Below are 24,394 nucleotides of genomic sequence, written 5' to 3' on the forward strand. Positions count from 1 at the left end.
ATGGCTACGTTGCGTTGCGTCGAAATAGGTGCATACACGTTCCTACAAAGGCAGTGTCATTTGACGGATTGTTCGCGGATTTCTGTACGCACTGTGGATCGCGTGTTTGTACAGGCCCGTGATAAAAATTCGACTTCATCTGGCAACGACATTGACGCTCGTGGTCTGGATTTTTTGTCCCTTCTAGTCGATGAAAAAAAGGATTGGAGTTTAGTTCTGGTTGTGATTGATTGGTTTGCTCTGACAATGTACATTGTGTTTTAGAAGCTTTGTAGTTGATTTATTTTTGAGAAGACTTTTTATTCGGTAACAGTTGAGAGCTGATCAGTAGTATAGATCAATGTATTCGCAGACCATGGGTAAAGATAATCGCAGCGTTAAAACGTAGATGCAATAATAATTTAATTTTTGTTATACATACTTTAAATATGAAGTTTCATATATTGCAAGGATAATTTTAAAAAAAGGAACTTCATTAAACCTTTTCTTATCGACAAGATCGATCCTCGGGATTGAACGTTTCTGTTTTACGAGCGATCGTTTTGACCGGAAGCACGTTCTCGCGCACACCTGCTGTAAAATTCCTCCTGTTTTCCGCGTGTACTATTTCGTGAAAACGAAACTCCCACTTTCGGGATTAACAGCGGCCAATCTTCTCTGACCAATTTCCACGAGCGGCCGCGGACAAAGCAAGCAGCGTTGATTATTGTTAGACGAGGTGTGCGCCGGTGTGCAGAAAATCGTCAGAGAAATGGATACACAGCGGCCGGAGAACGGATTCGCAATACGGGCTTGCTCGAACACGATGGGCCGGTGCTTTCAAGTGAACTGAACGGCCATTAGTCGACGGTACGAGAGGGAAAGAGCAAAAGCCCGGCGGGCTTCTTTCTGAAAGAGACCTAGAAAAAACAAGCACCGATCCCTTCTACGAAAAGAGAGGGAGAGACTGGAAAGCACCGATTGCTAACACTTTGCCCGCGAGAACTGCTCGCTTGAATATCGAAAAGGGGTCACTCCTCCCTGCCAGCCACATTACCCAAGTGTCTGCGATGCATTTTCTACTTCCGGTTGGGTGTCGTTAAGTGGTAACGTCTGGAGGTCGATATTTCTGAAAATGGTCTCCAGGTAAATGAGTTAAAATCGAAAATTAAAGGATACACCAGTTCCTTTAGCTTCGTGAACTCTGTGTAAATTTATTTTCAACATACAGTAGGTACTCGCAAATATTAAAAGCTCAATTTTAGAAAATTGACTATCAATTAACTGTCGAATGGAAATCGCATATCGATCCCATTATCGCGTGTAATTACAGAGATGTTTCCCTCCTTTATCGAAATTTCAACGTCATTTTCCACTCGCTCGTCGTTCTTCATTAAGCCTCCGGGTAAAAAGCATCCAGGAAACGGTAGCATCACTGCAACCGCCATTCGTGCTCTTTCCCTCGATCCTTCATCCGAGGGCGTTGCTCGACGCCGGGCATTTTTCATTTTTTATCACTACGTCGATTCGCGAAGAAAACGTCACCGAAAAAACACGCTCGAACATCCAGGAGATACGAGAATGCGCTGACTGAATCCTGGACAAACAATTCGTCCAGTGATATGACTGCATTTTTTTTGCTTCCGACCTCTTTTGTTCTTCTTCTTCTTCTTCTTCTTCGGGTCGACGATCAGAATGATCGTAAGAATAACTTCACGAGACGATATGTCAGCTATAAAATAGCAGGGTGAAGGTATCTTTGGTTCTTCCAAGTTCCAGACCAGTGAAAAAGTTATTTAAAGGAATTCTTTGAGTTTTATGGCTCCTCGAAACAACTGACTATTTCAGGATGATGCTTGTTACGCCATTACTGTTCGGCCATACGAGCTGAGTAAAGAAGAAACGAGACAGTTTATTTCCTATGGCTATAGTGTGCATCAGTTTATTCTTATATCTTGCTGCTGCTGGCATAATAGAGAAATTTGTTCCTGACCTAAAAACAAAAATTATTTTTTTTCATTTTTATCACGAATATCCTGTGCCAAGATAAAACGTAACGATGGAACGGAATAACGAAATGGAAAGGGAACGTCCTGAGGATATTTTTTCGAAGAAACAATCTTAGTTCTTGAAACGATATGGCTCGTTCTTTGTCCGGATAAAGGAAAGGAAGATAAAAAGAGACGCTTTAAAGCTCGCTCCCGATGAGAATCGTTCCACGGACGAGCAGACATTGCGTCGGCGACGAAGTTTGGACAAAAACTCGCTGCGAACCATTCTTACCAGATATACAGCCGTCGTTGAAACCTTACAGAGGCGCGTGTACATATATTGAACCTGTTCCTTTGTGATCGGAATTATAGTTGGTTGTTCACGAAACGATGGTCGATCGAAGTTTATCTTCGCTGAATTTCCCTTTCGTTCTGCCTGTCTCTGACCACTCTATGTTAATCTTATCCTCATAAACTTTCAGTAGAACTTCTCAACAGTTTTAAGACGATCCTAACTGCATGCTTCTGTTTTACAAATTTTTCTGACAATTGAGGGTTGTTTCTAAAGTAGCAAGAGAGAAAAAGAGTGAAATCTAAGGACGTCAGGCGAAATAAGGTTACACCAGCAAAATCGTCGTAATTGGACCATGAATAATTTAACGACCGACGTTCTTCGTTAATCACGAATATTTGTGCTGCAAAAACGAAGAAACGCGATCGATCGGATGGCGTTTCGGCGTTGGAAAAATAAAAAAGAAATTCGAACGTAACGATTGCTAGGTTAACGACTATTACGGGTACCGTGATTAATAAATCTCAGCGTTGGAGTGGGGCCTCGTCAACGTTAAATTGGTGCTAATTGGCCAGGTCGAGAATTTAGTTTAATTCGGTTCAGGTTGGCCAAGTGGTCGACGCGTTTCAGCCATATCCCCCAGGAGAACAGGGATTCCTAAACCGCTGCCTACCCACAACTGTGTATTAAGCTACTGAATACTTCACCAGCTATTATTCCGTGTCGTGTTACGGATACAGGCTCAATTAAATTCTATTAACCGTTTTCCGGGACATTTGACGATTAATCTCGCGATTCCGACTCGAGAGATCGATCGACGAGCACCTGGCTGCTCGTGTAATTCATAAGTCAAGGAAGAGGTAATTAAAGTTTCTATGCAAATGAAAAATCTGAAATGTTGTTCTTGATCCGATAAAAATTCTGAACGTTGAGTGAAATCTTGATTTATAAAAATGGAACAACTGTGTGTATTAAATTCTTAAATAATTACAGTAAAAATTTTACTGGCTAATGATGAATACGTCCCTTCGATCTGCCCCAATTATCCCGTGCAGCAAATGAGCTTTCAGTGAAAAAGAAATTGCCGTGAGTAGAAGAGAATAGAAACGGATGAGGTTCGTCGAACGGGACAGAGCCATTGAGCGTCTGCTTTCCTGCCATTAGGCTGGCTTTTACACCGGACAACGAGGAGGAAAATAATCGGCAAACTGGCCGGACGTATCGGGACACCGGCACACGTGTTACATGGCCACGAGAACAACAGGCATCCAGCAAAAGTTTCGATCGATGAACTCGTCTGGCAAACACTTTCTCCTCGCAAATTCAAATAGTCTGTTGCAATTATTATATGAAAATGATAATTTTACTAATTTCATTTATGAGCGACAGATAAATTACCTAATATAAAGGATTAAATATCGACCTCGTGTATTTTCAAACGGAAATTTCATTAAACGAAATCAGCTTTAACCGGTACGAGTCGTCAGCAATTAGCCTCACTTTGTAAATGTGGAGGTGTTCGATTGATACCTTCGACAGGAATTTGTGTAAATGATTTTTCAGCAACGGAAATCCGGGAATCTAATGGCGGTATCAAAGATGACTTCCGGCTGAATGAAACCCCGATCAAAGGAAAGCTATCGATTTTAATTCGTGGCCCCGAACCCTTTCGAAGCTTTTTGTGATTTTCCTAGAAAGCGTGTAATTTGGATTTCTAAAGAGCAGGATTTTGAAAATATCCGTAATTACCTTGCCCAAAATATTGAAAATATTAAAACGTTCATAAATTAATATGTTAATGATAATAAGTTCATTTTAATCAGATTATAATTTCCTTCGAATAAAATTTTAGTTATTCTGTTGCGAATAAAATTGCAAATTTACACCTTACATTTCACTTGGTTTCCTTTATCTTTACAGATGGGTAGCTGGTGAATGGAGCATGTGCAGTGCCAGCTGCGGGGGTGGTTCAAGGACCAGAACAATTTTCTGCACCGAGGAGAATGGCAATGAGACTACCAAGGTAAATAACCATTGAAGTAAAGATATCTTAAATATATGAAATTCTTGAATTTCAACCATAACCACCCTATTGCCCTCTACCTTTATATTCCTTTTTGTATTTCTACTTAAATACATAATTACAAGAGCCAATCAAGCATACACCCATCAAAGTACTTATTAAATATTTTTGAACGTTATTATAAATTCGCTCGGTTACTTCGTTGCATAAATAGGTTAATAATTCGACTTTGAAGCTTTACGATGCATTCGTGCCGTGTCTCTAGATCCGTCCTACAGATACACATCCGACTATTCCAGTACCTACGACAGCCTCGCAAAACCCACGAACCCTAACCCAGTTCGGTTCGTTTAAACTGGAAGGGTCGACGGTCGCGGTTCTCTGTCAACCACCGTAAAATCCTCTCATCCGAGACTCGACGAGCACCCGTGAAACACATGTACGCTAGAAATATACATACACAGCAAAGGAATATCTTGGTGTTTCATGGCATCACTAGAATCCGCATTTTCTTCTTCTGTACGACCTTTGAAGAACCATTAGGTGGTTGTTGAAGCAGTAATCGAGGATGCAATAATATTTTGAGGATTATACATATATTTAAAATATACTGTTGAAATTAAATAAATTTTGAATAGGTAGGAAAAGAATAAAAAAATAGAGATGTCATTGTTACAGCTGCCTGACCATAAGTGCAGCAGCACGCACAAACCAAGGAACCAGGAGACTTGTAACACCATCTCATGCCCCATGTGGGAGACCAATAAATGGAGCGAGGTAAGTGCAAGACAATTTCAGATACCGGAACTACGACCCTTATCCGACCCGTGAACATGCAATACGGGGACGAGTTACTCACACAGACAGACGAAAGTCATTCGGTTGACGCTGGAATTTAGGAGCTTTAAGGGATGTCAGGGAAAAGGAATATTTATTACCAGCTAGTGTGACGATATTTCGAGTCTTGAGACTCGTAATTAGACTACTATTTATTATCGTTTCAGATGAGTACTTTGTCAAAAAGATGGTCCTTAACTTAAAGGAATCATTAGGGGTGAAATTTTATTCGTACACATTTGAGAATTTATCTGCACTATAAAATATTTGAAAATTTGTACACGTTTCGCTGGATTTTCATACTTATCTCTCACGTAGATAATCGGCTATATTTCATGACGAAAAGTTCCTATCTCACGATTGTGTTTGTAAAAAAAATAATTAATAATTTTTTAACACACGTGTGTCACGCGATAAGCATGCACAATTTCACATTGTATAGGAGAGAAATAACGTCTCTCCGACGGTTTAACATCGTTAAGCGAGTTAGAGGTACCTTTTGTCTGTTAAAAGGACGTTAACGGGCTCCGTGGATGAGGCGGACGAACGTGTAACCTTTCTCCTATCCTGGTTACATCTGTCTATTCGTATCAGGAAATCGGATTTCCTCCGGGAACAGTAAACAGATCGAGCTGATTGTTGCAAAGGGAAATGAAACTCGTTCTACAATTTGCTTTGTGCCAGCTAGATGTTTTGTTATCGCATTTTCGCGACGGTTTAACGTTGACCCGAGAATGCAATTTTACGTTTCTTCTCTTTGCTGAATGTCGAACCGCGCGTCCTTAGAATCGTTGGTAATTCATGATTCCTACGCAATGGGAATCTTATATCCGTAACAGAGTTTAACGGAACGAGACATTTCGAAATTCTGAGAACTGGTACGTAGGAAAATGTTGAAAACTCTTAATGTCTACGATAAAGTAAAACTGGGTATCTGGAAACAGAAATATGAAATTAGTACCTTCGTGAGCTTATAATAAATAATTTCCATGCAATGGAACTGCGATGTTCGAAACGGAGCTCAATGGTACGTGGAATTTCGAAATTCTGAAAATGGGTGCATCGTACAATGCTGAAAACTTTTGATATCTATGATAATAGCGAGAAAGAAAATTTTCTATTTTCCTGGAAATTGGATTACTATAAAATACTGAAAAGTGTGAGACGCTTTGCTAAGTATTAAGCAGGAATTCTCAAAGTCTTAATTTGGATGATATTAATATTAAAAGTGGTTTATTAAAAGGGGAAAATATCTCTAAATAAATATTTCTCTGAAAATTTTGCAATTTCCAACCGTATGATCGTTTTAATTTCCACGATCTGGAAACATCGTAGAAAGAAAAGGTAGAAGAAGAAATCTAACAGAGTTGTCAGGTCGAGAGAGCATCATTTAAAGACCTTCAAAAGTTCCACGTTCTTCGCAACTAAACGACGAAAGCAGACGCGAAACAGTTTCCTCGTAGCGAGTAATTTCATATCCTTCGTCGTAGTTCAGTGGTCGGAAAGCACTTAATTTGCTCAAATATTTTCGTCCCTCCGTCTAACGACATTAGCACCTCTCTAAAGCGTCGCTCGCGAATCCGGCGTACTTCTCCAAGAAATTCGTACAAATCGGATTTTCTTGGAACCGAGGGAGCCCGACCAAGCATAACTGTTACCCCGAATCACCCCCAATAACTCTGGAAAAGCAGAAGACGCGTTTGATCGCGCAAAAGGGGTGACGGTAGATTTTCACCTTCCGCGAAATGCCGAAACTTTCCAACGATAAACGCACATTGTGCCTGCACTCGTTTCGCCTCAGTTTCTTCTTGAAGAATCCACGTGAAATTCCTCTTTCATCCATCCTCCCCCCGACCACACTGCGCGATGCTCTTTGAGAAGGTTCCAAGCCACATCAGCCACCGACATCAAACAGGACAATTTAGTCGTCAAATAACCCTCTCTGCGCCCTGCCAACGTCCTCGTGGCCTTCTTTCAACCCCACCGACCACCTCTGCCTTCCGTTGAAGAAAAAAAGATAGACACGTGTCTCATGGAAAGGACGACGACAGCTTCCTCGAGTATCATTTCTGCATCGAGCGAAAAAAACGAAGAAGAGGTCGTGAATAGGGGTGACAGGAAGAGAAGGATTGAAGTGTTTTCAATAAAACGAAACCATGCTCAGGGATGCAAGATAAATGAAACACGCGAGGATTCCGCGTCGTTGGAGACTCGCGGCTCTGTAATTGTAACAAGTAATTCGATCTGGATGGTTGACGAACGTGGAATTTTAATAACCGGCACAAAGCGTACAGTGGAATTAAAAAGAGATGGGGTATTGTGTGGTAACCGATTTCCATAGGGGTAAGAGTGATTGGTTGGAGAGAAAAAATATAGTCGCGATAAGAGGCGGAAAAAGCTCTTCTTCCGGTTCATTCTTGCGGAAAATACCTTGAAAAACCCATTGTCGATTGAAGAACTCTCTTTGCTATGCCTGGCGATGCCTACGGAGAGGAACAGGCGCCTGGGTGGTAGCCTACGCGGAAAGAAAGGAACCCAGGACATCACCATTTTACTTGAGGAAGCCTGATTTGATCGCGAGTGTACATATGTGGAGAAAATAAATGCACTTTAGATACAAGGGATGCACACAGCATGCAGAAGTTTCGAGCGACAGGGTGGCGCCTATGGGAGTTTCACAGGGCTCGTTTTGGCACGATTCTCGATGACCGACTCTCCCCTATTCCCATCCCTTTTTCCCCTGTGCCATTTTCTTGCCTGGTCGGACAAGTGTGTCCTGAAAAGCGCGATATCTGCTGGAAGCATTCCAGACATTTGGTTTCGGGGACGTCCGATTTCATGCGTTTATGGAAATTTAAGTCTACTTCCAGCCTCTTGGATTTCATTCCGATTCTCTTCTAGCTCGGTGCATCGGGAATGGATTGATTCGAAGTTTCGCGAACGGGATATTGTAGTTACATGCAGCAGCGAGAATTGGTGAATCTCAAATTCATCGATCCACTATAATTTATCTCGCCTTTGAATTAATCCCTTTGTTATAGTATCAGGTACTTATCACTATCGGTGTAACTACGGTTTTTTGGGGGTCGGCCAATTATCTATTTATGCTTTGGACAACAATTGGAACTGGTCCCTTTAAAAATGAATCTACCCCGGTAACTCGTTCCAAGGGATAAAAATATTATCGAGACTTAGGAGAGGGCGCAATGCTGTTTCAACGAAGGAAATTAAAGTAACTTGAACGCGTAACCCGACGCGAGCGAGAGATCGTTTCGTTTATATTCAGAGACAAACTGGGAACGCTAAGAAACTTCTGAGGGTGATAAAATTTTACAACATCGTATTTCAGCTAGCGAACGCGAAACAAGAGAAAGAAGGTGGAAGTGTTTTTCGAGAAGAGAGGTGACTCCGTGGTCCTTGCCTGCCACCGATGCAAAGCATCGTGAATAAGGTTGCAAATAAGAGACTCAACAATAAGGGACAAGTTTTAGAAGAAAAAGGTCGCGTCTTTTAGCCGGCTCTCTCAGGAACTTTGCAACTGGTACACGCGAAGTGGGAAAAATCAACGGGAGATCCCTGGTGGAATCCAACCGGAGTTATGCTTTATTCATGAGCACCGTTAAATGCACTCGCGCATCCTAGATACGGTATTTATTACTGGTACCTCGCGATACGTAAAAAGCACAGCAATATTTCACGGATCGTGCAGACTCATAATGTGCCTTCGGTAACGACGAATTCGTTCCTTTTCACTTGGGAATATTTTAAGATTCTCATCTCCGATACCGTGATGGGTAGGGAACAAGTTTCTCCTTGCAAATTGAACGTTAACGGAGGATGATAGGAAATGGTCAAATTTATGATTCCTGTGACGAGGGAAATTTGAACAGCGAATGATTCTATAGAATGGTGAATGCAGGCATAAATATTTATCAGACATAATATAAATATGAATTGGGTAAAATAATAAAACGAGAAAAACAGTAAAAAATTGTGTACAATGATGTTCGTAATGAAATTGACCGAAGAACGTCAGTGCTTTATTACGCACAATAGGGTGAAAAATCTAGTCACGTACAAAGAAAGGGGCTCGTATGATTTACGATGTTCCGTTGCTTGGTCAATACAGGCTACAGTCTTCTCATTTGCTACACGAAATAAAAAAGTCGTAAAAAGAATATATCAGACCCACAAGATTATTTTTCCACCCCTTGCGTAGTTGTACAGTCAAACACCTACCTAATATTAAATCCGAAAAGGTATTATTAAAAATTGAGAATAATTTTATAATTAATCTCTATCTACACTGTTACACTCGTCCCTCGTGACCACTCCTTTATACTTTTAAAGTCCCTGAGAAGCCATATTTTTTAAAAATAAAAATCTCAGCTTTCAATAGTAAAAAGTAATCTTGCACGATGGATTATGAAAGCCTTAAAAAAGCGCTAAAGTCGCGTACGAGCTACATGATATGCACAATATCTGATCCTATATCAGGCTCGATAACAAAGGCGGTAAACAGCGTGCTTTCAAATAGCGTACGAAAACATCCCTAGTCACGTGTAAGCGAGATGTTGTGTGGAACGTGATTTACGGCTCATCTCGTGCTTGATCGATACACAATGGTGTAGAGTTGTGCTTGACGAAGGAAAGCGTGCAGGCTGCCAGAAGCGAGGAGATGGCGTCGGTATCCTTTTGCTAGCGATACATAAAAGACGACCCTCTTATACCCGTCAGCACGGTAATGATTTCATCCGGGGCCAGGGAAGATAGAGAAAGATAGGCGAGCACCGCCACCACCGGAAGACAGGAATTGATAGATTTCTCTCTTTTGTGAGCTCAGGAGCCATGCAAATATTGAACTGAAAGCACAGGGCTGCTTAAAGCACTCCCACGATATCGGACCACCTCCTTGAAGAAGCTTCTAAGGAAAGGGATGGGCACGGGAATACATTGGGGATAGTGGAAGTTGGAAAACAGAGGAGGACGAAGAGATCTTGGTAATCGAAAGCAAAAAGAAGGAAAAATAGAAGGAAAGAAAGCGAAAATAGTAGTTCCAGGGAAGAGAGGGTATCGCTTGACTAGATAAAGAAATACAAGAAAAGGGAAGCGAGTGATCAGTTGACTTAAAAAGGTGTAAAGGAGCAGTCTAGAAAAATAGAGAGAACACTGATTCTAGATAAAAAAGTATCACTTTATTAAATGAAAGAAATACAAATTAATATAACAATAAAATTTTAAATAAATTCTAAACAATTTCTATTTGGTTCATTTTAACGTAAATGGTAGGAAGCGAAGAGAAGGTAAAAAAATCGGAAATGAATAGGGGAGAAAAGAGTAGGTAAGAATGGAATAGAGGCAAACAGAAGATAGAAAGGAGTAAAGAGGGAAAGCAAAGTGCCTAAGTCGAGTGGGTTTCCGCTTTTCCCGTTCATGTCACCTTTCCACCTTCGACGTCTTGAACGATAGCTTCGGTATCCGGGCTTTTTGTTCGCGTTCCTTCTCGCTCGCTCTTCTGAAACCGCTTCCAACCTCTCCTCACCTTACCGATCAGCAGACTTTATTCTGGCTGAGAGAAGTTTGAGGCCAGCGTAGCCGTCTTCGAATAAGACGCGTTCTCTCTGTGAAGAAGCGGCCCGCTGAAAATGGTACCTGCCACTTGAGATTCGGCCGTGATTTCGTTCGACATAAAAGCGAATCTGATCGGTCCGGATGAAAGAGTGAGCAATAAGGAAGCCGGGATTTCAATCGTCTTCTCTGTCGTGTTAATCAATTCGATCTAACTTCCGAGCAACCTTTCCGATCCGATTTTTCTGTTGGATTTCAGACGACAAACGTGTCGATAAATATAGGGAATCATTTAAAGATGGTGTTAAAACAATTTTTAGAAGATGGTTATATATTCCGATGGTATTCGTTGAGAATGCTAAAACCATTAACAGGTGATTGTTATCCAATATTCTTTGTTTCTTTGAATTTTTCCATTCGTAATATTCGATCACTTTTTATTCCATTATCTTTGTATTAATGCGTTCCGTTGCGATGAATGGGTAATAAAAAGACTGGAAAAGAAGAGTCTACGTCAGAAGCGATCAACGGAAGCAATTACTTCATGTCTTCCGTGACAGGAAGCAAAGAGGTCAGACTCTGTGCTCTGTTTCCGGATTTACAACACGCTGAGAGGAAATTTGTTCGATATTTCTGCATGTCACGCGGCGTGTACGTGAGAGCCACACATTCGACAGATAATGAAGCAGGAAAGTCGCTTCTTGAAGCTTGAAAAATGTTTTACAACGTACCATTGTGGGTTGCCTTTTCTTTTTACCAACCGTAAAAAGACGTGTTGTGACCGACGCTAAGTTTCCTCTTAATTGCGAAATAATTAGATGTTCTAGCTATTTCAAATTACTTCGATTTTTCGAACATTTTCGCAGTGTCTCTGTAAAAATGTGTAAAAGCTTAAAAATTGAAAATTGAAAATTTTCTATGTCTATGACCACCTTAAGGCGTTCTGGAAGAACCTTTTAAATCTTTTGAACGCTAATACGAAACCTTGCAAATAGCAGTTAGTATACGAAATTAGATTCCACAGTAGCGTCGCGAAACTTTATTGTTCCTTCGCTTTGCCTTTCCTTCGCGTTTTCTCGTTTCCCCTATTTCTATGGACTTTATCCTGCACCAGGGGTATTATCTCGCCCCGTATTCCCTTCTTACCGTGAATAAGCGTGTTCCAACTAAAGCTGTTCACATTTGGCGAAATAAAAGGCCGAAAATGAAGCGGAACGGGGAATGAAACTTTGCGTTTGCATGGATGTTGCTTCAATTTCGACATACTTCATTCCAAAGTACTGTTCATACTTGCCAGTCGTTTCGTAATTCTCCAAGTTTCACCAAACGCAGTTAACTTTAATTAATTATTATTAAACTACTGAAAATTATGAGAATAGAAAGTCTTAATTGAAATAAATATTTCATGTTAAATATGGTCGTTTGATAAATACATATAGTTTTAAATCGTAAAATCACACGAGATTTTCTGCGATCAAATTTGAAAATCTTTCATTCGATATGCAACAACATAAAATTTTCAAAACGATTCAACGTCGGCCTGGAATTGATTTTTCTTTGATATGATCAATAGTGTTCGGTGAGCTGTGGCAGCGGAGCGAGGACGAGGACAATCGAGTGCAGGGATGCCGTTGGTTCCATCTCAAAGGATTGCGATCCAGCCGAACGACCGCACACCGAGCAGGAGTGCAAAACAAACATCCCCTGTCCAATATGTAAGTTTTATAAGTTACATTCCCATGCACCGGCGTCGTTGTTATTCCAACCTGGCACCGGTTCAGCTCTAGAAAGCTGTTGTTCGATTTCTCACGTGCACGGTTCGAAACGAAACGACCTCGATAGTATATCGCGTCGAAGAGAGATCCAGTGACCAAAGAGAGAAAATTTTCCTTCAGATGGCGAGGAAATGACGCAGCCGTTGATGCAGCCGTACCCTCCTCCACCCATGACAGCGAAATTGATCGACCAACCGATACCCTCGGAATCCACGTGAGTTATTTTGGAAAAAAATTGATAAACGTGCACCGGGACACACCACACGTACACACTTACAAAACGTGATTTACAGTAGAGCTTCTCGTCGCGCTGTCCTCCTTCCCTTCTTACAAAATAACAAAACTCGTACAACAGCTAGATAGCTAGATAGAAAATGTTTCGTCTTAAAAGCATTCATTTCTTGACGTCAATTGCTCTGTCCCGACAGATATACGATCTACTTTGCCTGTGGCTGGTTGTATCTGAGGTATCCCATTACTGTGTCTCTTTCTACTCTCTATCACTTTAACTCTTCTACTTCTCTCTCTCTCTCTCTCTCTCTCTTCTTCCCTTTATTTCTTCTTCTTCTTCGATTCCCCTCTCACTCGCACCCACCAACCCCTTTAGTACCTCTTATTCTTTTCTTTACATCTTTCTTGTTCTATCCTGCCACCCTGACCCATCCCACCCAACGCTGGCTACCAGCGTTTCTTGCTTCAGGACACAGCAAAGCACACCGACGTTTATCCTCTTTCTTCCCTGCGGAATTTTTCTCTGCCTTCCCTTTTGTTGACCGGCATCCCTCTTTTTCTTGGATGACCGTGCGCGCCTGTACTTTCGTAGATTCCTTGCACGCTCTTGTAACTCACCGCAGCAACTTCAACCACCTTCTCCTCCTTTTTTCCGCGAAATCAGGGCTAAGCGAGTTTCACAAGCATTTGCTCCTTGCCCTTTTGTCAACCTCCGCGGATGACTTTCCTTCAGTTTCGCTCTTCGTTTAATGGACCAAAATTGCTGTAAATGGTCAATAATTTTGTGTCCCCCTCCCAAAGTAAAACTGAACCCTGATTGTTTTTAACGTATGTTTCGTTTCTTCCACGTTGCGCGTCAGCAGAAATAAAAAATGTACGTCGTTAGAGGAGGGAAAATAAAATTTCTGTTTTTCCATGGAAAAACTCGGTCAGGACAGTTTTCTGCTGACGTCCAACTCGAATGTCTCTTCTTCGCTTAAATTCCAAGAGTTTAATCTTCCTGGTACCCTTTTTCTTTTTTACATAACTTTATCCAGCTAATACAATTTACGGAGATTAAAAGATTTACCGTGATATTTAATTAGCGCATAACGCGAATGCCGTAGAACAAGTGTAGATGATACTGCGTAGAGTATCCTCTCTCTCCATGTTTTTCTCTCCTCTGTTATTCCTGTAGGCTTAGCATGCGTAATTTAGAGCATAAAACTGTCCTTTCACTCTCTCTCTAGCTGCTTGCGGGACGAGTTTTACACAATTTTCAGTCGGAAGAACAGAAACTTGAACGAATCTCAATGGGGGGAAAAAAAGACAGTTTATTTTGTAACGTTGTACTCGCTGTACTAGCAATTTAATCCAGCCGGAACGCGTACAATTGAGATAGATCAAAACGAACCGTTAGATGAAAAAGCCAATTGGAAACGCGACAGCAAGAAAATCATTGATTGTTGAACAAGTATATGATAGATACTCGTGGATTGGATCGCGTTGAATAAACCAGAAAAAGCGAATGGAACGCATGATGTCCATTATACTTCTGCAGTGTAACTTCTTTTTTTATTGGTGAAAATGATAAGAACCTTTTTAAAGTAACTATTTTCACCATCTGCGTTTAAATTTACAATACGAAAGAAAATTTCGTCTAAAAGCAAAGTAAAATCTCGAGAAAAGGGGGCCACTACAGGCAACCTTTCGTACCCAAACGAATCATGAAAGAAACGAACCTTCAGGTTCATCGCCGAAGAATGGTCACCCTGCAGTGTCACCTGCGGAGAAGGAATCAAACATCGAGAGGTCCGATGCAAAATATTCCTCGAGTTCAGTCGAACCATCGCTGATCTACCGGATCGACAATGCTCGGGACCAAAACCGATCGAAACGGAGAAGTGCGTAATGGGACCGTGCAGTGCTATAGAGAACAGTTTAACTTATGGCAACTACACGGTCGGCGACAGTGGATACGTCAAACCAAGTCTAACCGATACGTACAGATCCTCTGCAGTTAGTTCCAGCGGAAGTGGCTACGATGCTGGTATCAAGGTCGCTCCAGGAAGCGACGTGCAGACCACCTTCTCGTGGAAGGAAGCTGGTTACACAGCGTGCAGTGCTACCTGCCTGGGAGGTAAGTTTTACGCATACACAGAAGTTGCCGGTATACATAATAATTCACCGTTTCTTAACGACAAGAATGAAACGCGTTAAGGCGAACAGGCGGCGACGTTGTAAAAGGAATTTTGTGAATTGGCCCGGTTAAAACTGGCGCAAGTCTGAGATGCTTGAAATTTCACGAAGGCAACACGCGATGGAAATTGAATGCAAATTCGTAGAGGAAACAAGGAACACCGAGAAAGTGACGCGTTCTCCATTCGAAACTCGAGGGGAACGTTGAACGTGTCAAAGTGGTTCTCGTTTGTAACGAGAAAAAATGAATGCTTCGAGTTAAATAATAATCGAACGTCGAACTTGCTTTTAATCAAATTATCTAACTAGACCCGTGTTCTGTAAATACTACATTCAGTCGACGCTAATCAGCCGCAAACATAAGTCAGAGAATTATCGGTGATCAGATCAGAAGGGATTAACGGAACGAATCCAGCTTCGTTCCACATAGAACGCTTAATTAGTCGGAATAATTCGGCCCGATTGTGCAATTAACGATACTACGCGACGAGTTACAGCCGATTGAATTGCGCTTAGCTACTAGATTAAAGTCGTACGAAGCAATGATGTTAGATTACTTCATCGATACATTCGATCCGCATTTTTTCGTGTAGATTCACCCCCTTTCTGATAAAACTGACATTTTAGGTATTCAAGAACTGATAGTAAATTGTGTGAGAGATGATACTGGCAAAACCGTGATGCCTTTTCTCTGCACTTCAGAGACGAAACCGGAAGAGAGGATAAGAGTATGCAACGATCATCCTTGTCCCCCTAGGTAATTAGCCATCATCATGAATTTCCAAAATGCTTCGTCCTTTTCTCTTTTATTTTTATAGCAAATTCAGTCTCTGAAATAATATTTATTTGTAATAAAAGACCAAAATCTACCACCTAGACGCCTCTTACCTACCTGAATTTTCACTATGGACGTATAATGTAATCCCCAATCCATCTTTGTCCATAGATGGAATTTCAGCGATTTTTCACCCTGTATGAGCCCATGTGGAATCGGCATACAAACGCGTGATGTCATGTGCATACACGAGGTGACCCGGAGCCCAGGTAAGACGGTTCCGGTACCAAACCACATGTGCCCCCAACCCCCTCCAGCAGACAGACAGTACTGCAACGTATTGGATTGCCCGGTCAAATGGAGTACCGGTGAATGGGGCAAGGTAATTTCAATCCTATTGAATTAAACGATGGGATTCACTCTATCACACGATTCCATGGTTATTGCAAACTCTAGCTCTCTATTCATTGAATTACGAAGATTTAGGCCCCTAAATCGAACCTTAATCAACTGGAAATTGAATCGGTATCAAAGGTAGCTCGACGTATAGTAGGATGAAAAGGAATGTTTTTCAGTGCTCAAGGTCCTGCGGAGGAGGCGTGAAGAAACGTAAAGTTATTTGCGAGCAAATAATGGCCCAAGGTCGCAAACAAAGTCGAGAGGATCGCGAATGCCCGCCACAAAGACCTTCTTCGGAGAAACCCTGCAATACCATACCGTGTCATAACATGGATGCTAGTTCCCTGCCGATTATTTCCAGCCAAAACACCACCTACAATCAGACCGACCTGAGTGCGAAGGTAGACTTAAAGATAGGAGGTATCGCTAAAGTGTTTCAAGGCACGTCCTCCGTTAAAATCAGATGTCCTGTTAAGAAATTCGATAAGTGAGTTTCTTTTTTACTTCCGTGCATAGGAGATTGATGCATAGTTGATAAACTTCCATGGATTTCAGGGCACAAATCATGTGGACCAAAGACAAGAAAGAATTAAGGAAATCGAGAAAGTATAAGATTACTAGAAAAGGGGCGCTAAAAATAAATGACATAACATCCTCGGATTCCGGCGTTTATGCGTGCATAGGTAAATCGCAAAAATTTTGGAAACCCTGAAATTCTTCGACACAGAAAAACCAGCAATGAAAATCTTCCTGTTCCAGCGGGAAACTCGCACGCAGAAACGCAGCTGATCGTAAAATTTCGTTCCAAGGAGCAACTTAGCAGCGAGGAGTATCTACGACTAAGCAATTCCGTCCATCGACAACGAAACGCCAACTTGGATTCGGCGCCAGCTAACTCTGGCGAAAATCTGTACACCGATCGTGCAGGTAGAAGATCAAACCCATCATAAATCATAATTGTGACAGAATAATTATAATACTAAATCGGTGTTCTAGCAGCCGCTTACGGGAACCGATTTGTTCCCATCGATAGCGAAGATCTGAGTCACGAACGAGCATTCCCTAGCCAACCGACAAGGAAACCGCATCAAAAGAAACAGAAGATCAACCCTACACCAGATTCCACGATGATACACAAGGAAGTCACTTCGCTTAATCAGGTAAAACCATCAGATAAGGAATTTAAATTGTATACTCTTTGCAATCTTCTCGTCTAAATTAACAAGCATACTTTAACACGTTTGCTGCCGAGCTACAGAAGCGAATCAGTGTCTCAACGTTTAACCCTCGGACGACGGACCATAGAGACATCCTCAATTTTTACATTGTTCTCCTTCGTTTAAAAATGATACATTCAACTTCAGGTTAATATCGCGTAATTGGCAGCAAACGTTTTATCTGTGAGCCTGTATGCACGAACTAATCTCTCGTCTATGATTCTTTACTTTCTTGCTTCCTATCTGTGGACTAACTTTTTTGGTGATGGATATTTGAATTATCAGCCAGGGTATCACGAATCCGTGGAATCTACTGCACCGTCGAGTTCAGGTGCCTCTACTCTCGTACCGCACTTGTCCTATTTTATATCCACTTTGAAGGTGAGACGATCTAAACGATGATCAAATCATTTGTTCCTGACGAAGCTATACTAATCCTTTCTTTATTTAAGATGAAAATGTTTCCATTTGTATTTGACCTTAAGCTCTCCCAACGTCACCTAAAGGTGAAGGGATTGAAACGAAGATGTAGACTCATCCTTATTTTAATTTATTTTTTTCAGGAATACTGGCCTTTCCAGAGCGACAGCTCTGTGGGAAGATCCCACAGGATAGCCCCGGTGTCCTTCATCGAGGAAACAGCTGCGACAAAACGCACCACACCCGACAAGGATTCCAGTTTCAGGTACCAGAACGTAGAAGAAAGCATAGACAGCTTGCATCGTAACACCGTCATTCCTGATGAAACGTTCGGACCCGACGAAGAGAGGATATTCATCGATGTTGATCCTTACGATTTAGAGGAGTCCATGTTTGGACTGCAACATAACGAACGAGCGAAGATCACTCCTGTTACAAGTAAAGAGAATTCAGTGACGTCTATGAAGTCTAACATCGATTACGTGGAGGAATCCCTGAAGAATGTTAAAAGACAGTGGCATGATACTTCTGAAATCAAGAATCGTAGGAGTTCCACGGTTAACGATCAAAATAAGGAAGCGACTACTTCAGAAAATATTGGCTTAGAGGTTTATTATATTCCTGAATCCAGTACCAAACAGGAGATTGAAAAATCTAAAGAAAATTCTGCCGAATCTTATGACAGAAACAACGATCGAAGGAGCTATGAGGATGTTTCTTCAACAATGTCGCTCAAGGATGTAGAGGTTGGTTCAAAGGAGGACAGTGAAGAGGAGAAAGAGATTTTGAATAGAACGAAGGAATACGAGAAAATGTTCGAAGATGAGATGAAGAAACAAAATGTCTACGTTGAAAATGACACGGTTGACGATGGTACAACGACCACTAGAGACCTAGAAGAAGATCTCATTGATTTAGCTATGACGGAGGATCGAGGATTCGCGGAGATGGAGAAGAACATAAGGAATCTGTCGCAGGATCAGGAAGATCGAAACAATTCGTCCAAAGAACGTACTGATTTTCAAGAACGCTCAAACAACGATGACACGAATAAAACAAAGTCATTGGATCTCGTGAACACCACGATTGGTATCACCAATGTCACTATTGATTCTACAATTGCGTCTCTTACTATTTTAGGTAACGATTTCATTTATAATATAAGAAAATTATTATTGATCTTATAAATTTATTTACAATGTTCAGACACTACGGAGAATCTGGTTTTTGAATGGGTCACGACTGACTGGTCAAAGTGCTCTCAGACTTGCGGAGGTAGCGGATTTCAGGTAATACACTCGAAGATTAATAAGTTGATATTTATCAAAATGTTATTGATGTTTTAAAAAAAAATTGTTTAAGATGAGAGGAGCACAGTGTACAGTGCGTGCAGCGAAACCAGTAGGAAATACGACCAGGACACCTCCAAGAACCGTAATAGGAGCTACATTGTGCATAGACGCTGGACATCCGGTGCCTCAGAAAGTGAGACCCTGCGGATTTGGTAAATGTCCTCAATGGCACACGAGTGAATGGACCCCTTGCGAAACGTCCAGGTGCTTTAACTGGAAAACAGCGATGCAAAGACGCGACGTTACCTGTCTGATCGAGGAAACAGGAAAAGGGCAACGTAACGTCACCTTGCTCGATCCCAATAAATGCGACGATACAACTCGACCATTGCAGAGACAGGAATGTTACAATGATGCTTGTAAAGGTGTTTGGAGGGTGGGTGAATGGTCCGAGGTAAGTTTTAACACAAGATTTCGTGAAAAGCTAATGGGACACTGTTATGTTTAAGTGAAATCATTTTTAAAGTGCACTGCAGCCTGCGAGGAAGATGGCATTAAATACAGGATCTTGCAGTGTGTCTGGTATGGAACGAAGAAACCAGCCGGAAACGCGTGCAGGGATATTCCACGACCTCCGGTGATGAAAACGTGCAGGGGTCCTCCGTGTCCTCAAACGCCTGGTAAGACTTCTTCTAAACGGAGAATCATAGTAAGTGTATAGACGTTGAAATTTTAGAACCATGCTGCTGAAAAATCGCTGTTCTTCCAGACGACTGTAAGGACCACTCGAAATTGTGCAGCAGAGTAAAGACGATGAACATGTGCAGGGTACCTCTTTATCAAAAACAATGCTGTCAGTCGTGTCACTAGACGCTAGGAGAAATTCATAGAAATTGTTGATAAAAGGAAAAAATTAGGTAGAAATTCGATGAAATGGCGACGACAGAGAAGGTTATCTTCGCAATGTTATCTTCGTGAAATGCTCACTGATACGCTTGTTTCTTTATAGGATATAACAGCAAATAAAGAGGAAGATGGAATGGAACGTCGAACACGTTCGTTGCATCCAAATGCCCTCTGTTACAAAATGATGTAAAAAAGTATTGAAGAAACAATGTCGACCAAGTTACTTCCGTTGGTAATTGTTCCCCGAATCCTGTCACCCTCGAACAGTGTTCGCATCCGAGTACGGGTTCTTCTTGACCCGGTAAAAAATCCGATTCCTAATTGTGTGCTAATTAAAGCTATAATTTTCAAACGTGTGTAAAAGTGTAGTTTGGCACGACTCCTAATTGCGCACGCTCACACCCTAGGGGAGAGAACGAAGGAATATTCCGGCATTCGTCCAAAAAGTTGAGAAATTATATTGTTGAAGTTCAATGGGAATGAAATAATAGAAAAATGATATTTGGTTGTTGCATATCAAATAAATGATTTTCAAGTGTATTTTTAGGACAGAAAAGTATCTTACAATTGGACTGATACATCAATGACCCATGCTTGTAATGAAAGGACTTTACATATTGAAAGAAAAATTGTTAAAAGTCGAGTGTAAAATTTAGAAAATAAAAATATCCGTCGTCCGAGGGCGAGAAACTTAGGATCTCTGCACAGTACATATGCATCAGAGCCGAATTGAGGTATTATTTTAAATTACTTATATAAATTTTATTCAGGACAGTTCCCGGTGGTATTATTTAATATAAATATCGTCCATTTGATCTGCAATAACTCAATTATATGTATAATGGTATCCTCAAAGGAATCACGCGACGTATATAAACGTTGGTGTATCGAAAGACGAGCATTAAAGCTGTTCAAATTTTAGATGGAAAATGTTACGAATAGAGAGAAAGAAATGAACAGAACGGTATATGTTGATTGCGCTGTTAACAGGCGGCACAAAAATTCATTTTTCTCGAGGCTTTATTTTTTTACGTGTATTCCTTGTAAACCACACAATACGATCGATCTCTCTCGATTGATTTTCGAAAAGATGCGTGAAATCATTTATCTTGCTAAGACTGAAATACCGTATTAATTTCTTTTTCATCGTTCTCATCGGACTCTCTGCCTTTTCTGTTCGTTACGTCCCAAAGAGTCTTTACAAACATTCCTTACAGGAAGTATATTTGTATTTATTGCGACGTGTTACCTCTCTTTAAGTTCGACGATATGCGATATAATAAATTATTAATGAAACGATGTTTAGTTAACAAATGATAAAAGTATAAAAGTTACTAACAACACGTAAGTTATAAATGAATTATTATGCGCCTATAAGCGCCTCGTCGGGCGAACGTAAGCCAATAGATTCTAAGCAATAAAGTATATAAGTATTGTAATATACTATTTTGTTAATAACCTCTGGCGAAAATTCGTTAACACGACGTTGCCATTGTTAATCGAGACGGTTGAAGAAATTCATTTGTTGTGCCTCTGATTGGTATTTAAACTTGTAACCAATTAATCTGATCCGTAAAACTATCGGTAATTTCACTCTAAAAATATTTTCAGAAAATATGATCGGTTTCGTACATAAAATATTAATATTTTCATTTATTTCAAATAGGTTCTCTACGGTACTGTGAACAGATTTTCGCTATCAACGAATTTGCCTCAACACAGCTAGACAGTTTGCCAAAAACGAACTGACGTGAATGAAAATGAGATATAAATAAATTAGTATATTATTGAAATCGAGAAAAAAGGTATATATATATATATATATTACAAGCTACATAAGTTATATGAAAGCACACGCGGATAAAAAACAATGACTTTCACCACCTTAAACGCAGGTATTATGCAGAATCGAAGTGTATCGTCTCGCGGTAATATTTGTAAAAAAAAAAAATTCTATATATTATAAGTAATTTGGTTAACATTTAAGTCCACGATGATTGTTGTTCGATCCAATTAATATACATTTCTTTATTGTTGTCTACCAGTTACACATTTACCGCCAATTGATTTCTGATACCTGCATTTTTGTATATACCACGATCTAGCTATGTAAAGTGACTCCATACTATTATACGAAGAGCATTATTGTTCATTATATCTATGTAAATATGTAACTGCCTAAAAATACGAATAAAACCAGAGGATATATCACTGCACAATACCTCGATTCATTTGTTTCAGATACTCTACGGAAGGTACAGACAATTCATCTACGATTTACGTTTATTTCGCAATTAATTGACAGTAGATATTAAAATAATTAGGTTGTTGCGGATTAAAGTGCACTGATAATAATTGACATAGAAAATAATGAACGTCCTACAGAAATTCAACAGTTTTCTGCAATTTCCGCAATTTTCTACGCATTTCCTTCAGTCCATCAATCCCCAATCTTGAAGTACCTGATCCTGACTGAGTGGCCACAATTTCTTCAGCAAAGACCATCCCGATTTCTGGGTGACGAGCAAGTACTCGTTCTGCGGATCGTGAAGGTGAGAGTAAGCACCCATGACTAAACTTTGACAGATTCTAGCGCACACAGTGGTCTTCAAGATCTTCTTCTCTAGATCCGTCAGCTTCCTAACATCCTGATATCCTTCCACGACGTGTTTACCCATCGCCACATCGCCAGCCTGCAAAATCATGTAACACAAGGTAATAGCTAGCTCGAAGATCAAACAAGTCCGATGGGAATCCCCGAAATCGATCACTGCAGCTATCTCTTTGCCATTCGAACTCATCACGACGTTCTGCTCGTTCAGGTCGCCGTGTATTATTCCCTGTTCGAGTTGCGAAGTCACCTGGAGAATGTCTTTCTCGAAAGCAGATATCACCTGGTGCGCCAAGTCGCTTTCAAATGTATCTTTCAGAGCGTAAGTGAACTGTCGCAGTTTTGGTACCGAGTTCAACATCCACAACGTCTTATGGTCATTGTAGGCAGGATGGGAGAAGCCCATCAGAACGTTGTCCAACCTGGCTATAAAACTACCAACGTTTCGAAGCAATTCGCTGGTAATCGGCACCCGATGTAACAGTTCACCAGGTCTATAGATGAGTAATCTGATGGCGTAACTATCTCTGCAACCATCAACGTTCAGCTTTACCAGGGAATAGTAAGAACCGTTCAGATTTTTAATTGGTAAAGGACAATGAATATTTTGCTGATTCAGGTAGATCAACATCTCAGTCTGTGCCTCTATCACGTGACCTTTCTGTGAGTCCAAAGAGTTGACGATCTTCAGAACGTAACCGTGCGTGCTGATAGCGTTTATATGGGGATTCCTGTGAGACTCCTGACAAATTACGTGATAGTTTCTATCGTCATACGCATTCAACTCGGTTACATTTAATGCCTTTAACCCGTAATGCTGTTCCAAAAGATCAGATGCTATTTGTTTGCTAGTTGGAGGCCGAATCAGTTGACCCGGTATCAGTAGCGCATCTTTGTCCTCCATTTCCGGTTTATTGCTAAAAACGTTTTAAATTCAAATCATCAGTTAGATGAAGAAACTTTTAATATCGAAGTTAGAATATTGTATATTGTATATGAAATCTCCCGCTTCTCCTTACCTGAGTAGGTACCTTTGTTTAAAATCACAAACACTGGATTAAATTTATCTGAAAAGAATAAATAAATATTTTTCACGCGTGTAAAATACAAAGAAATAAAATCTATGAAACAGTAAGATTTTATAAATGTATAATTTAGTTGTTTCGAAAGAACGCTACACGAAGCATACACGAATGAAACAGTTTAAGAAGTGAACTGTACGGTCATATACGTAACAAATATAGTTGATGCTCAATCAGTTCCACTGTAGGGCGCGAATGTAAAGTAATTGATATTTATGCTGCTGGAAATAGAGTACAGTGTTCTGATATGTCTTTTTGTATACATGTGCTGATAGTGTGAGACAATAATCCATTTCTTATCACAATGATAAGAACATCTAACAATAAGAAGAGGTTTATTCTTAAAATCATTCATCGAAGCAGTGAACCTTTGTTAATTAAATTAGTTACTACCTAATTTATTAGTCGCGTGAAGCGTATCGGAAAAACATTATTTTTACGAATGCCTGAGCAGGCGTAAAATTTTCGCGCGTGTATATTTGAAAATTATAGTCCTTTTAGTTACCTTGTACGCATGCGCGGCGATGAAGCGGAAATTCGACTTATAAATTAGCTGCTTCGCGCTGAAACTCGTCAGTCTGTCTTCGGACGTCGAACAGGTAGGAGGGTGTACTCCTGTCTTCGACAGCAGCGCCATCTATACAAAAATGGCTCAAACTACTCGACGAGTTATCGACGATACCGGTGAACGCTAGCGCTCCCTATCGGAAGTCATCGCAAACTAGTCGACAATTTACCGACTTTCCAATGGTAAGTCGGTAAGCAGTTTCCACTGATTTTTGATAGATGGCGCTGGTGTTCCCTAGTTTCGAATAATT

General features: G+C 40.7%; 2 protein-coding genes across 6 annotated transcripts in view; one reads left to right on the forward strand and one right to left on the reverse strand.

Moving 5' to 3' along the window:
• Positions 1–21,783, forward strand: part of LOC114873639 (protein madd-4) — a 138,700-nt gene extending 116,917 nt beyond the window's left edge. The window contains exons 8-24 of one of the 3 annotated variants that reach the window (XM_029182186.2): positions 4,183–4,285; positions 4,964–5,062; positions 12,264–12,405; positions 12,586–12,679; positions 14,424–14,815; positions 15,502–15,631; positions 15,821–16,031; positions 16,225–16,535; positions 16,604–16,731; positions 16,808–16,975; positions 17,045–17,208; positions 17,551–17,646; positions 17,829–18,825; positions 18,892–18,974; positions 19,048–19,431; positions 19,504–19,657; positions 19,747–21,783. In XM_029182186.2, coding sequence (XP_029038019.2) covers positions 4,183–4,285; positions 4,964–5,062; positions 12,264–12,405; positions 12,586–12,679; positions 14,424–14,815; positions 15,502–15,631; positions 15,821–16,031; positions 16,225–16,535; positions 16,604–16,731; positions 16,808–16,975; positions 17,045–17,208; positions 17,551–17,646; positions 17,829–18,825; positions 18,892–18,974; positions 19,048–19,431; positions 19,504–19,657; positions 19,747–19,847 — 3,757 coding nt within the window. In that variant the 3' untranslated portion in view covers positions 19,848–21,783. The remainder of the gene's footprint in view (positions 1–4,182; positions 4,286–4,963; positions 5,063–12,263; positions 12,406–12,585; positions 12,680–14,423; positions 14,816–15,501; positions 15,632–15,820; positions 16,032–16,224; positions 16,536–16,603; positions 16,732–16,807; positions 16,976–17,044; positions 17,209–17,550; positions 17,647–17,828; positions 18,826–18,891; positions 18,975–19,047; positions 19,432–19,503; positions 19,658–19,746) is intronic. The other 2 variants (XM_029182187.2, XM_029182188.2) reach the window with 2 other exon arrangements.
• Positions 21,784–22,148: 365 nt separating this feature from the next.
• On the reverse strand, positions 22,149–24,267 carry LOC114873642 (hydroxylysine kinase). 3 transcript variants are annotated; one of them, XM_029182192.2, is made up of 3 exons: positions 24,082–24,267; positions 23,514–23,561; positions 22,149–23,411 (listed from the first exon to the last, which is right to left on the reverse strand). In XM_029182192.2, the coding sequence occupies exon 3, from the start codon at positions 23,396–23,398 to the stop codon at positions 22,316–22,318; it is 1,083 nt and encodes a 360-aa protein (XP_029038025.1). In that variant the 5' UTR covers positions 23,399–23,411; positions 23,514–23,561; positions 24,082–24,267; the 3' UTR covers positions 22,149–22,315. The 3 variants fall into 3 exon arrangements, with proteins under 3 accessions (XP_029038025.1, XP_029038026.1, XP_029038027.1); XM_029182193.2 differs by lacking the exon at positions 24,082–24,267 and adding an exon at positions 23,731–23,822; XM_029182194.2 differs by lacking the exon at positions 24,082–24,267 and adding an exon at positions 23,716–23,796.
• Between the last annotated feature and the right edge of the window lie 127 nt (positions 24,268–24,394).

Source organism: Osmia bicornis, chromosome 13 (assembly GCF_907164935.1).
Source record: "Osmia bicornis bicornis chromosome 13, iOsmBic2.1, whole genome shotgun sequence".
Taxonomy (NCBI): domain Eukaryota; kingdom Metazoa; phylum Arthropoda; class Insecta; order Hymenoptera; family Megachilidae; genus Osmia; species Osmia bicornis.